The sequence below is a fragment of the Rhipicephalus microplus genome, chromosome 6, assembly GCF_043290135.1.
Source record: "Rhipicephalus microplus isolate Deutch F79 chromosome 6, USDA_Rmic, whole genome shotgun sequence".
In the NCBI taxonomy this organism is placed as follows: domain Eukaryota; kingdom Metazoa; phylum Arthropoda; class Arachnida; order Ixodida; family Ixodidae; genus Rhipicephalus; species Rhipicephalus microplus.
Genome location: NC_134705.1, coordinates 97,015,145 through 97,028,988, shown reverse-complemented (window position 1 = coordinate 97,028,988; position 13,844 = coordinate 97,015,145). Strand labels below are relative to the sequence as shown.

Here is a 13,844-nt window from a genome sequence, read left to right as displayed (position 1 = left end):
ATGGAGGCGGAAATGTTGAGGCCCGTGTGCTCAGATTTGGGTGCACGTTAAAGAACCCCAGGTGGTCAAAATTTCTGGAGCCCTCCACTACGATGTCTCTCATAATCATATGGTGGTTTTGGGACGTTAAACCCAACAAATCAATCAACGAGCACGGACTCGCACATACACGCGCACGCACACATGCACGGGTGTACACACAATCGCGCTTACACGCACACACACCCACCCATACTCGGGCGAACATTATTTGTGTGTATATAATCCATAGCAAACATGCAGCTTATAACGAACGCCAAGGAAAGCTTTCGTAACATGGATTGCAGTTAATTGCCATTATAGATGAAACGCGATTTGCTTCTGCTGATATTCTGCTGTATTCGGAGAGCACCTTCACACATTCTAAGTCAATTAGGCCGTCATTTAACGCAAGGTCCACATACTCGTGCAGTAGCTGCGCTGCTCGGCCGCCAATCAGAAGGTCGCGGGTTCAATGCCGGCCGTGGCAGTCGAATTAAGGCGGAGGCGAAAAGGTAGAAGAAGCCTTTGCACTGTGCGATATGAGCGCTCATTAAAGAACACCAAATGGTGAAAATCTCTGCAGCTTTCCACTACGACGACCCTCATAATCATATCGAGGTTTTTGAGACGTAAAATCCCAAATATTATAATTATGTGCTCTTCTTATGCTGCATATTCCATCTGATGAATCGGCACCTACACCCTTCTCAGGCACAAAAGCACCCTTAGAGCCTATTTTAGGGTGCTATTGAGGCAAGCACCCAAACAAAGGGGTGCTTTTTTTTCAATCGACCATTTATGGGTGTTAAAGGGTGTTGCAAAGGGTGCTTTCTCGTAAAAGCACCCTTTTTACACCCTTTTGGGTGCAAAAATTTTTACTGTGCACAATATTTATCCGAGCATTTGTGAGTACTGCCGAATTGTTTGATCCAGCGTACGTCCATACATTTCGATGCAAGCTTACCATATTTGGAGTGAGTGCCTGCGAACTCTTTAGGGAATTCAAGGCAAGCGTCATGCACTCGCTGTGGGAGGGCACCGACACGATTGTGCTGATCACAACGAGCACGTCGACGTCCTTCCTGCGAGAGAGATTGCTCATTCGAGGACGCAGCTTTAGGGTGCCTGCGCCTAGTGGAAGCAAAATTTTGAAAAAAAACTGCAGATTGTTACAACATCTCGTCACTAAACGCGAGCCGTAACACACACACACACACACACACCATATATATATATATATATATATATATATATATATATATATATATATATATATATATATATATATATATATATATATGGTGCTATCATGACTGGGAGACGTGGCCTGGCCCATATGCCATGTTTATTATTCCATTCTGACTTCTTCCTTCTCGGCTTCTACTTCTAACTCCTAACCATCACTGCCTTCTTACGTACAGGATTCCCCCTCCCCCCGAAAGAATGCGCGCGTTGCATATTACAATGCATGATGAACAGTCTTAGAACACACACAAAAAAATGTCCAAATGGGCTGCAGTTGCACATAAATTAAAGCTCCGTAAAGTGACACAAATATTTAACAAGAGAGGGCAGCAATCCGGGCTTAGTACAGGTCTGGTGGCTGAGGCTGACTGTTATGTTCTGGAAAACACAAGTACACCTTGAGCGTAGAAACTGATGAAATAACTGCCAATATTGCGAGGCGTGGACGCCGTTTGAAGGCCTTGCAGTAGATCGGTCTTCGGCGTCACAGTCCTCTCTGCGTGCGTGCTCGTTGTCGTAAACTAATTGGATGGTGTCTGAATCCTTGCGTGGCAGAACTGGTGACTTCTTGTCTTATTCGGTGTTTCCTGAGGTTTCGGATGTGTAATCTTAGGCGCAGTCTTGATCTTTTGTGCCAAATGCGTTTCTGGCACAGATCCTTTATGCGAAGATGCCTCGCTTCTTGAATTTGTTTTAAGAGGCTTGCTTTGAGCCGTCGTCCTTGTTGGTGTGCCCATTGTAATTCCTGAAGTTTGTGGAGTTGCCTTTGTTGAAATTGCTCGTTTTGTGGCGAAAGTTGGTCAGATGGGCATCTTTCAGGAACATGAGTCTGCTTTTCTTTGCATGGTGACGTGATCAGTAGATAGCTGGTCGTCGATACTGTACTGCTGGGCTTGTCTTGCGATGAAAGCATCGTGACAGACTGATGAAAAAGCTCCCAAGATGGTTGTGAGTCATCATTGATTGTAAATGCTTCTGTCAGTTGATAATGTGCCGGCGTTGGTGGATTCAAAATTCCTGCAGTGCTTCGACTCACATGTGTGTTATCACTTGACGATGAGAGCTCAACAGACATGGCTTCGGGTGGTTCTGATGGTGTATGTTTTTCTTTTTGCAGCGTGATTAGGCTCAGAATGTCTGTCGAACAACCCTGGTCCGGAAAGTCAGGGTATGGGCTGGTATTATCAGGATTCACCAGCTCGTCACGCGTAAATTCTGTCGCACGTTCGAAACCGTCTAGGCCTTGTGTATGACACGAAGCATCAAAGGTTTCGGGTGGTTCAGTAAAATGTGAAGTGTTGTGGTGCAGTGAACACGTTGAAAATGCCAATTTCATTGCTCATGGGAAAGCCGGCTTTTGGTTTTGTCTTTTGGCGAAATATTCTAGATTGCTTTCGGTAAACGGAGGCTTTACTTTGTCTGTTGCGACGTGCAAGTTACCAGTCCGTGTTCTAATGCGAGACGTTTCTTCGGAAAAGTCATATGATGGTGCAGTGGTGGTATATTTTCTCTGAGGTCTCGTTTAGAAAATAGGCTTACTGCGGGAAGACTTTGCGTAACTGTGATGGGTGAGTTGAAAAGCCTTCCGCTGATGATGTATGGACGGATCTTCATCGTATTCTTTGAAACGGGTGATCATTTCTTCTTTGATCTTTTTCCAAGACTCATCGTTCTCGAAGATGTGGGTGAGGTAAAATTTGAATGCCTCACCTGATATGTAGTCAGTGAAGTTGGTGATCATCTCCCGTTCCAACCAGGATGCAGCGGTGGCGTGGAGCTCAAACAGGTTGAACCAGTCCTGTGCTGGTCCTTCCTCTACTGATCCGGTGTACTTGGGGATGTCAAGGTCCTCTGATGGGGCTGTCATGATGCTGATCTTAGTGTAGAGTTCGAATGAACTTGTGTGGTCCACGTTCGGTCACTGCGTCTTGCTGAGATGTTAGATGATGCTGGCCGGTTGATGAAGTGACCACCAGGTCTTCATCCTGTCGACTCGTGTGATGCTATGATGACTGGGAGACGTGGCATGGCTCATACGCCACGTTTATTCCATTCTGACTTCTTCTTTCTCGGCTTCTACTTCTAACTCCTAACCATCGCTACTTTCTTACGTTACACACACACACACACACACACACACACATACACACACACACACACACACACACACATATATACATATATGTATATATATATATATATATATATATATATATATATATATATATATATATATATATATATATATATATTATTGCGACGAATTCAGAATATCAATATGTAAGTACTGCAATTGGAGGACCAGCTATCCTCAAAGTCTTCTCAATTCAGGAAACCAGGTTCTTATGCCCAGACTGTTTTCGTCGCATTCCCGGGGTTCATCGCAAAGGCCATTCATGAGACAGGTATTCATTCCAAGACTGTTTTTGTTACGTTCCGGAAGCTAAACATGCCGGTCAATGAAGGAAGCAGATTCCCATGCCGAATGCGTTTCATCACGTTCCCGAAGTTAAACCCGGAAGGAAGGAAGGAAGGAAGGAAGGAAGGGAAAAAGGAAGGAAGGAAGGAAGGAAGGAAGGAAGGAAGGAAGGAAGGAAAACAAGAGGAAAAGAACGGCAGGGAGGTTAATCAGCCTATAGGCAGCCGGTTTGCTACCCTGCGCATGGGAGGGAGATGGGGGAGATGAAAGAAAGAGAGCAGAGAGGGAAGAGAAATAAACACAGCACATTCGGCAGCACACACGCGCACACTCAGTTAATCTCGGATGTCTTTCAGCAAGGCAGGTCGTCATTCCGAGGCAGTTTTGGTTACGTTGCAGGAGCTAATCATGCCACCAATTGAGGAAAGTAGATTCCTATACCGAGAGTGTTTTCGGCACGTCCTTGGAGTTAATCATGGAAGTAATTCAGCGAGGTAGGTCTTCATTGTGAGACAATTTTCGCTACTTTGCTAAAGATAACAATGTAGGCCATTGACGAAAGCAGATTACCGGGCCGAGAGTGCTTTCGTCACGTTCCCGGAGTTAATTACACAGGCTATTCAGCTAGGCGTGTCTTCATTGCTTAGCCCTTTTCGTTATGACCAGAGCCTATTGAACAGTTGATTGAGAAAAACCGATCTTCATGCTGCCACAATTCTCATAGTACCTTTATAGAAATATCTGGGTGTGTGTTCATGGTTGGCCGTGACACGGCCTTTGTATAAATAAAGGATCATTCTGACGAAGGTTGTGTCATGACCTACGCGTCAATCAGTAAACTTTGTGGTACTGACAAGTTCATTTCTTCTGCTACTTGCGACATGACCTTCAGAACTTTCTCCCCATTTATGAGTGAATTTGATGTTGTTGATGAGTATATCGAGAACACTGTTGCTTCGGAGAACTTTTAGTAGGATCGCCTTCTCCGGTGGTCAATAGAGCGTCGATAGTTGCATGTCGGACTCACAAGTAGAGAGGGCAAGGGAAATCATCCTTCGGTATATCGACGTTTCATTTTTTTGGGCTACGGGTTCCTGCCTAGCGCAAGTATTGGGCGAGATTTTTTTTCACGCAGAATCATAGCGTAAAACGTTAATTTCCGTACGAGTGGGGTAGTTTATGCTTTCAGTTTACGAGGGCAGAAATAAAAGAACAGTGTTAGAACGATGAGACCAAACAGGACACAAGCCGGCATTGTGGTCTGAATCTTTCCTTCTCCCGTGTTTTCCCGCTGATGAAAGTGAACCAACTAGTCCAAATGCATACCGTACTCCAGATTCGTTTAAGAGTTAGCACGTAGCCTTTGTCAAGTAGCATATCACCTAATAATCCAGTGTCCGTTTACATTGAGTATACTTAGGTACAACTTGATCATTTCTCAGATTCCCCGCCCACGTGACTGCTTCCCAGCAACGAGTCGCCTCTGCAATTACAATAGTTCCTACCGTGCACTCGGCAATGTTCACCCAAGGTGGGGTCATCGGTCATCTGGCTAATCGCGTCACTATAAAGTGCGCGTCTATTGGTCTACTCTTCGGCGTGTCTGAATTTTACGAGGAGATGCCGCAGGCTTCCAAAGGTGTACCCGATAATAGAGTATGTCTGCCCTAAATAATATTACTAGGTCACAATATATGACTAGGTCACAACAGACACACGTAATTGTAGTGGGTTGTTTGCGAATATATAAGCTTCACGTAACGGCAGTAACGACGATAAGTACCTGCGGTGATAGCTTCAAACGCCTCGTAAAGTTGTCAGTGCTCTTTTCTAAAATACAGGGAAGGTATGCTATACGGTACGTTCTCGCACATTTCGGCCTCGTGCATGGCAATTCCAAGTAGTTCGAGACAGCCAGCGCTGAAACATTCATCTTAAGCAGCCGTTCTTGCTATAACTTGAGCCTTTTTTTTTAAGTCAGGGGTAATAAGCAAACGTTGTCAGTGCAGTTTGGTAAACGTCACTCCAGTGTTCCATATAAGCGTTTCCATTTCTGTACACATGCACGTATCTGTTCACACTACAAGTGTTCGACATGTGCGCCCTTGCGTGTCAAGCCGTCTACAAAACATGGTCGTAAAAGGACATTTTCTGATAAGATATCTTATTGAGTCATCAGGAGCGTACAAACGATGAGAGAGATATAAATAATGTGATCGATATCGATTAGGTCGTTATCAATCGCTATCTCGCTATCTCAATCGCTATCTCGCGGCTGCTTCAACTAAAAAAGGCCTGCGCTAAATGGGTTCAAATTTCTTATAATTTACACTTACGCCACGAGTGTGAGGGCGGTCTTCGCAAGAGAAGTCCAGGCATCTGTGTCGTTGTAGTAGTAGTAACCTACGCCGACAAAGATCTTGTTGTGCTCGGCGTCATTTCCGACAAGTTGCCGCATAGCCTGCATATCGAAAAACAGCCCGTTTAGGCAACCATTTCAGGTTACATTCGCTGATGTCCTTATTTAGTGCTATAATATTTGCTTGAGTGGACAAAAAGTACAATCTTTTCATAAAAGCCCCGTGATTGCACTTGGTTCATTTTCAATCTTACTACGCAATTCTTCCGCCATTTTTTTTTCGTTTGCGAAGTCTATAATTAACAGCAGTCGTAATCATTAAATGCAATAAATAAACTAGAAGCACCAAAAGCAACCAATAATACCCACCAAGGCATAAATAAATAAAACAAGGAGGGTTTCGACCAACTATTCCGTGCCGCAAGTGAGCATCTTTATCACCGGCAAACCGGTGGACTGTGCATGAGCATCATGGTAAAACGTAGAATATATGCTGCTTAGCCACCATAGCTTTGAAAATATTCCAGCCTGTACTTTCTGGCAGTCCGTAGAGTCGCCTATATAATGCATGGTGGGGAGGCTATACTTACGTCGTGCACTGCACTGGTTAGCTAGAATATATAGCGTTTTAGAATACTGCACGCAAAGCTTGTGGACGTTGCGGGCGTTGCGTTAGCGGTGGTCGTTAGCTGGCTATAGAGGTGAGCGTACGACGCAGACTCCAATCTTTTCGTTGCCCTTTTGTAAATAGGGAGCTTTAGAATACCGTTTGCAAGCACTGCGGGCGGTGCGGATGTAGCGGGCGCCATGTGAGTTTTAAAATAGCGTTTGCCCTGCTGCAAACTGCAACGCACGATCGCAGCGACAGCGTCGCCTCGAAACCAGCGTTTGCGGGCTGCATGCAGGCCGCCATCGCCGCACACTATTTCGGATTTTCTGCTTGCGGGCCGCGAATGCAAACGCCGACTCCCATTACGACGCATGCGCACTGGCGGCGGCCGCACCGCAAGGGCTCGTGGTGCGCTATTCTGAAACTCCCTATGGTCTCTTAATATTTTTTGCGGGCTTAAAGTGGGCTTTTTGGTCTGCTGACAACCACATGTTTCACCAGATCTCGAGTTAAAGCATCCGCTCAAATTCGCATCAAGAACTTCGTTTGTTAGGCACCAGACTAGCCGGCCCTGTCTTAGTTAATTTCTGTACCCTCAATTTCATGGCTTTTACAGGTCAGCGTTCACACTTACAATGTCCGCACCTTTCTTGGAAGTCTCAGACCATATGAGTGGTTGCTGTTCTTCCCTATGCTTCTGCTCTCCAAGCGCCACGGCTTCGGTACAGGACGTGACAATCGAGAAGGCTTACGGAGAGCCCCTCGTGACCATCTTCAGATCCGCAGTCAGTTGCTATTGGTGCGCCTTTCTCCTAATCGTACCTGGCAGTGTCAACTTATATGATGCTTGAATTTGCTATTGATTACTTCTTAAAACACATGATTCGGATCGAACCGAAGTCGACTGCGTGGCAAGCAGGTGTTCAACAACGAGGCCACGAGACTGGCAAAACTGCTTCGTAAAAATGAAACATTATGAATATATTGTAGTAAAGGAGTTTCCTTTAGCGCATATTGTCACAGGGTCGTGACGCGGACAAAGGAAGCGGACCAAGTGTTCAGGTTAAGCTGTTTATTTGAGCTGAACTTGAGGCCGCGTAATAGGGAAAGCAGCAAGACAATGGCACTGATAGCGGTGGACATAGCTTCGGCCGTCGATCAACAGACAAGCGCTGAAGCGCGACGGCATTTATACATGTGTTGTTGAATATTACAGCCTTACCACTGCTCTTCGGGCAAGCTCTTCTGGAATGATCTCCAATGTTCACATCTTGCGAGTATTCTGAACAGAACAATCTATAATGATCCCGGTCCTCCTCAAAAAATGAAGCGCAATCAGCGCTGACCATTCCTAGCACAGGCTTTGGGGGCGAAAACCGAATCGAACCAAAGTGAAAGATGCGTACCATTGCGCCACGCATCAAAAGATGTGAATGAAGGAACGAGTGGGCGCTATAAAGGCCAACCCATCAGGAAGCGCTCACGCACATTTAATCATCGTCAGTTGCAGAACCGTCAACAAAGTAAACAGCTGCGTAAATTCGCATGTTGTCTTACGGAGGCATAGCGGGCCTTTCGTCGATTCTTAAAAGAAATATTTACGGCGCATTGGGTAGTTAACAAATGTGCTTGCAATAGACATGCAGTTATACTTCGAAATCGCCAAAGTAACGCTCAAAATAGTTCGTTTCTTTACGGCATGGTTGAGGCATGCGCCGAGTACTGAGAAAGATCAGCATGCAGTTCTGAAGGTGATGTGAACAAGACCAAATTACGCTATTCCAATGTACTCTTCAGGGTGAAGTGGAACCATCCTCTTATTTTTGTTTATACGCTTTCTCTGGAAAATGACAAATTCCGCGTCTAGCTCGTCGTACGGAATGTGCGAACCGACCTGAAGTAATTTTCTGGTCGGTGTGTTTAGAGGCAGTCTCAGAGCTGCCTTTTAACCATGTGTGATTATCGAGCATTGCTGTCGTTTTTCGCTGTGTTTTAGCATGTGGAAAAGCAGGCGATATGTTATCGGGTTTATTACGAGTACCCGCAGCAGTCGTAGTGTCTTTATTCTTCATGCATTTCATGTCGAATGAAATCTTATAGCTCCGCTTTGTGATTTATTTTGTATTGGTTTTCACTTTACACATGGTGTGCCTTGCTCGATTCCAGAATTTTTCTACCCTAACTTATCCATTGTTATTCCCTTCCACTTGAATTTCCAAATTTCTGTTACACTTACAAAGTTATCGTGCATTCTGATTACTCCTGGTTTCTGTGGTGGGCACTGAAGTCCAGTGGTACTGCCAGGTTTTCCTACAGCTTTGACGGCTTCCAGCACAGTTTTTTTTTCGCTGCTAAGAATCATCACGTTGCCAAAAAGTAATATGGCCCGCTCAAAGGGCTACCAATGTTTCGAGAGCATCTCCAGAGCACACGAAGAATATGAATACTTACATATGTAAATCATTTGATGGCGTTGTACCCATGATTCAACATAAATGCAGACATGAAAAAATTTCTATTCAAGTATTATTGGCCTTTGCAGAAGTGATTCAGATGACATCTGCACGACACGAGGTAGAGCCTAAGCAACAGTAAAATACTTTTTAAGAAAATTATGCCAAACTTTCAGTGGTCCTCCTGAGGCGGTTGCTGAAAGCGTTGACCACAGAGTGGAAGCGGGCAAAGCTACGCCACCTGGCGGTAGTTCAGACATTCTCCTGCTCGGCCGCGAAACGACTTCAATGGTTGCTCTTATGACGCACTCGCAAAATACCAGAAGAGATAATCGCTTACGGCAAGTACATGTCGCACGAGTGGGAGTGACTCATTGTCGACCTCGTATCTTGAGCCGTAAACGTCCAGGATACCGAGATGGTTGATATGGTTGCGTGTCTGTAAACTCTTCACAGAGTCCTGCACTTCCTTCTCGCTGAACGTGTCATTTTTAAGCAACCTGCGATAAAAAAAATGATCGTGGGGAAAAGTCCCAGTCTCAACGCAAAGATGAATAAATGAATGCGATAGCAGTGAAATTCTATTGCTGCATACGAACTAAGACTGGCATCTGACACTTTTAAATCCAATCTCGGGTAGTTCTAGAAAACACTAGTGTAAGATAACATGGCCACTCCAGGGAGCGAAGCCGATTTCGCAGACTGTTCCCGTTCGTTAGGAGCGCAGGCCGTAGAGGGTTATACGAGCCGTATACGCTGACGCCTGCCGAGGTAGTGCGTGCGACTGCAACTCATAGCCCCCCCCCCCCTCCCCCCTCCCTTTTCGCGGCCTTTCCTGCTTCTTGAAGACAGGCGGAGCATTTCATCTTTACTTGGGCAGCACTGAACGGCAGGCCAGTCGCGTGTGTCATTGCCAGCTCACTTCGCGCAACGGAGATGGCCTGACTCGTTTCATCGGCTGCAACCGCGTTACTCGACCGCACTCGTTTGCTTTTAATCGCGGGTAGAAAGAACGACGTGCTAAGGTAAGCGATTACTGTGGACTGTGTGCGAATTATTACAACAATGGCGTTGAAAAAAAAACTAGCCGATAGTATACATATAATGGATTTGTGATTAAGAGGTAGACTTGGCGCAATAAAAACGAAATTAGCAAACAGGCGAGACTGAGCCTCCAGGCGACGCACACATCACACAATGTGCCCTTTTTTATTGCACCTGGCACCAGCCAGATGTCGCAAATATGTTTTGCTTTGTGCGAAAAAGAAAAGGAGAGACAGAGAGAAAAGTACTTTTTACCTAGGGTCAAGTGGGTGCAAGCGAAGATTTCCGTCCATGTGCCTTATGCACTACTTCTCTTTTTTTTTCTTTCGTTTTGTCCATCTTTCTTTTTTTTCTTTATACTTCATCACGCAATGCTCTCTCCTAAATTTTTCTTTCATCTTTGCTGAGCATTGCAGCTTTGCCCACCTTTTCAGCAGAGCAACACTTTCCATTCCTATTGGCCACTACGATGGTCTTGCAGTAAGTCAATGAAATGCAAATATTCAATGTGGAATCTCGAAATGACATGTGACCTGGGCAAAATATCAAGAGGAAGAAAATGTGCAAAGCTTTTCCTTCGTAAGCCTGTGTTACTAATGATTGATTTGATGATTGATATGTGGTGTTTAACGTTTCAAAACTACCATAATACTATATGTGAGAGAGGCGTGATGGTGGGCTTCGCAAATTTCAACCACCTGATGTTCTTTAACATGCACCCAAATCTGAGCACACGGGACTACATAATTTTCACCTCCATAGAAAATGCAGCCACCGCAGACGGGATTCGATCCCGCGACCTGCTGGTCAGCAGCCTAGTACCTTAGCCATTAGACCGCTGTGACGGGGCCTTAATTTCCAGTGCTCGATCATGTCACTGATATTTCCCGCACAGGGATTCTTTGAAACATTCTCTCACAAAAACCTTTAGCATAATAAATTTTAGTGCACTTTGACTCATACTTTCCTGTAATCAATCAATCAATCAATCAATCAATCAATCAACCACTAGTACTTTGTTATTTTGATGAACAGAATAATCCTTGTACTTACATTATTCAAACATAACAAATAACAAATTATTCGTTCATAACAAATAAAGCTGAAGTGATTATTCATTGAATGATTGACTGTTTGGTTGATTGGTTAGTTGGTTGATTTCTGCTTCTTTGATCGATCGATCGATCGATCATAGGGAAATATATTTCCGTTTGCATGTAGTTTCTCATCCTAAGTTGCTTCAGGAACTTACGCATTACCTCGGAGATAACAACATCACCAAGTGGATAAAAAGTTATCTTACAGGAAGACGCCAGTATGTTCATTACAAAGACCACTCTTCCGATATCGGCTATGTGCTGTCTGGTGTTTCACAAGGTGCCGTTCTAGCTCCTATGCTTTTTCTTCTTTTTATTAACGATTTGCACACCAATTGTAACGCAACAGTGAGAATGTTTGCAGATGACTGCATAATCTATAAGCAAATCACTTGCCACGAAGATCGGATGATTCTAAACAGAGCCCTTGAACATATAACAAAGTGGTGTCAGACTTGGCAGATGATGTCTAACGCCGATAAAATAGTTTGTATGACAGGGACAAATAAAAGAACGCCCATGAATTTCCACGATTATTTAAAAGGACAGATCTTAAGGAGAGTAGAAGAATATAAATATTTAGGTGTCATAACTTCGTCAGATCTCAAATGGGACAAGCGAGTAACATACGTTGTTAACAAAGCACTGACCGTTTTGTACACATTGAAACGTTCGCTTAGATGTGCATCCGTAGATACTAAACGCTAAGCATACTTGTCACTCGTTCGATCAACACTGGAATATGCAATAATATGTTGGTTTCCCTTCCGTAAACATTACATAGCAAAGTTGGAGGGTGTACAAAGAAAGGCACTTAGGTTTATCTTTAATAACTATCATTGTCACGACTCTCCGACTGAACTATTAAAGCAAGCCGCTTTACCCACCATACAAGATCAAGCCAGACTGCTTCACCTTAAGTTTCTTTTCAGTCTTCTTAATGGCAGCATGAAGATCAATGCGAACAACTATTTACTACACTTGGATACAACTAGTTCCTGAACTAAACATACCAAGCACTTAGCTGAATACAGGTTTCACAACGACATTTTCAGGTATTCTTTTTTCCCGCGAGCAATGCGAGATTGGAATGGCTTAACAAACGATGCTATCAAGTACACATCACTCGAAGCTTTTATCTCCAAGATATCAGGCTATGCTTTAGAATTATAATCTCCAAGCGAAATTTCTGCGTTACACAATAACAATATGTTTCACATCTCAGTATCTTTTTTAATGCCGGGAAATTGCGCGACTCATGAATTACGCTGTACTTGTCGGGCCTTACACTGAGTGTGTTGGATGTCATATTGTCATTTTTGTAGCGATTGTATAATTTGTTGCCTAGTGCATATGTACCGTCTAGTCGAACCTAACATATATTAGTGCCTACTTTAACTGTGTTATTTTGAATATGTATCTCCATTTTAATATGCCGTTTATTACTGCCATCATTTAGTAGCCCCTGTATAGTTAATGTAGAGAACATGTGCATTGTCTGATTCAACCTTACCTATGTACACGCCTAGTTGAAGATACCCCCTTTCCTGCAACAGCCTAAGATGTGAGGCTAGCAGTATCTTCAAATAAATAAATAAATAAATAAATAAATAAATAAAAGAAGAAACTGGATATTACTCACAAGCACTCCATAGGCAGTGCATCAGTTATTCTAAATGAGCACGTACAGTTACGCCTGTGACCGGAGCACCTTCTAGGGCCCAGCTGTGTAGAGCCACATCTTTGCCGGTGCCGGGTTTTTCGTGAAATATGCCACCACTGCCGAATTAGTCCACTAATAGAAGCGCTAATAGAGTGAATATGAAGCAGACAAAGATAGGCAGCATGCAGGCTGTGGAGCAAGAAACAGGCGTATGTAGGTTTCGTATATGCCTGCAGGGGATGATAAAAACATGCTGGCTCAGAAAGGGACGGAGAAGAAGGGGATGTATGGAGAAAAGCAAGCAGATTGAAGTGAAGATGCTAGTCAGGTAGACAAACTTTGATCATTCTTTGTAAGGTTCGTTCGGGCACAGTACCACGTATATATCGTATGTATAGAGCAAAATTCTATTTTAAATAGGGCTGCTGCGGTACGAGGCAAAGGGTATAGGAAAAACGTCACAGTTTTGCCGCAAGGTTGAAGCGACGAATGCAATACAGATAACTTGGAATGTAACACTGAGAACGGCTAGCAGATAGAAACGTGCAGCACGCTGCTCACGCACAAATGACCCACAAAACAACAAACACAGGACGAGAGCTAACAACATTTACAGCTCGACGATCAACGAGCTGTTTAAGTAAAGAAATTATGCACGAAACATAGTCACAGGTACAGGGAGTGCGAACTAATGAGTGTAGCAGTTGTTATATCGCTGTGCTCCAAAAGTGCGCTCTTTTCGCAAACTGGGCCTGCCGAGCGTGCGAAGTTGACCTTTGTGGCCTTGTTGACCCTTGTGGAAGGTAAGTACGCTTGGGAGGTAAGTGCGCGTTGGCGCATCGCGACGAGCTTCGTGCCGAGCGCGGGCGGCTTTTGTTGGTGCGATACCAATTACATGGACACTCTCGGCTGGATTTTACTGCTGGCATCAGC

The 13,844-nt window shown here is 44.2% G+C and overlaps 1 protein-coding gene across 1 annotated transcript in view; it reads right to left on the bottom strand.

Moving 5' to 3' along the window:
- The window catches only part of LOC142765951 (uncharacterized), a 71,095-nt gene that overhangs the window by 23,371 nt on the left and 33,880 nt on the right, over positions 1-13,844 (bottom strand). The window contains exons 6-8 of the mRNA XM_075867755.1: positions 9,448-9,607; positions 6,022-6,146; positions 986-1,103 (exon numbers count right to left, since the gene is read on the bottom strand). Coding sequence (XP_075723870.1) covers positions 986-1,103; positions 6,022-6,146; positions 9,448-9,607 — 403 coding nt within the window. The remainder of the gene's footprint in view (positions 1-985; positions 1,104-6,021; positions 6,147-9,447; positions 9,608-13,844) is intronic.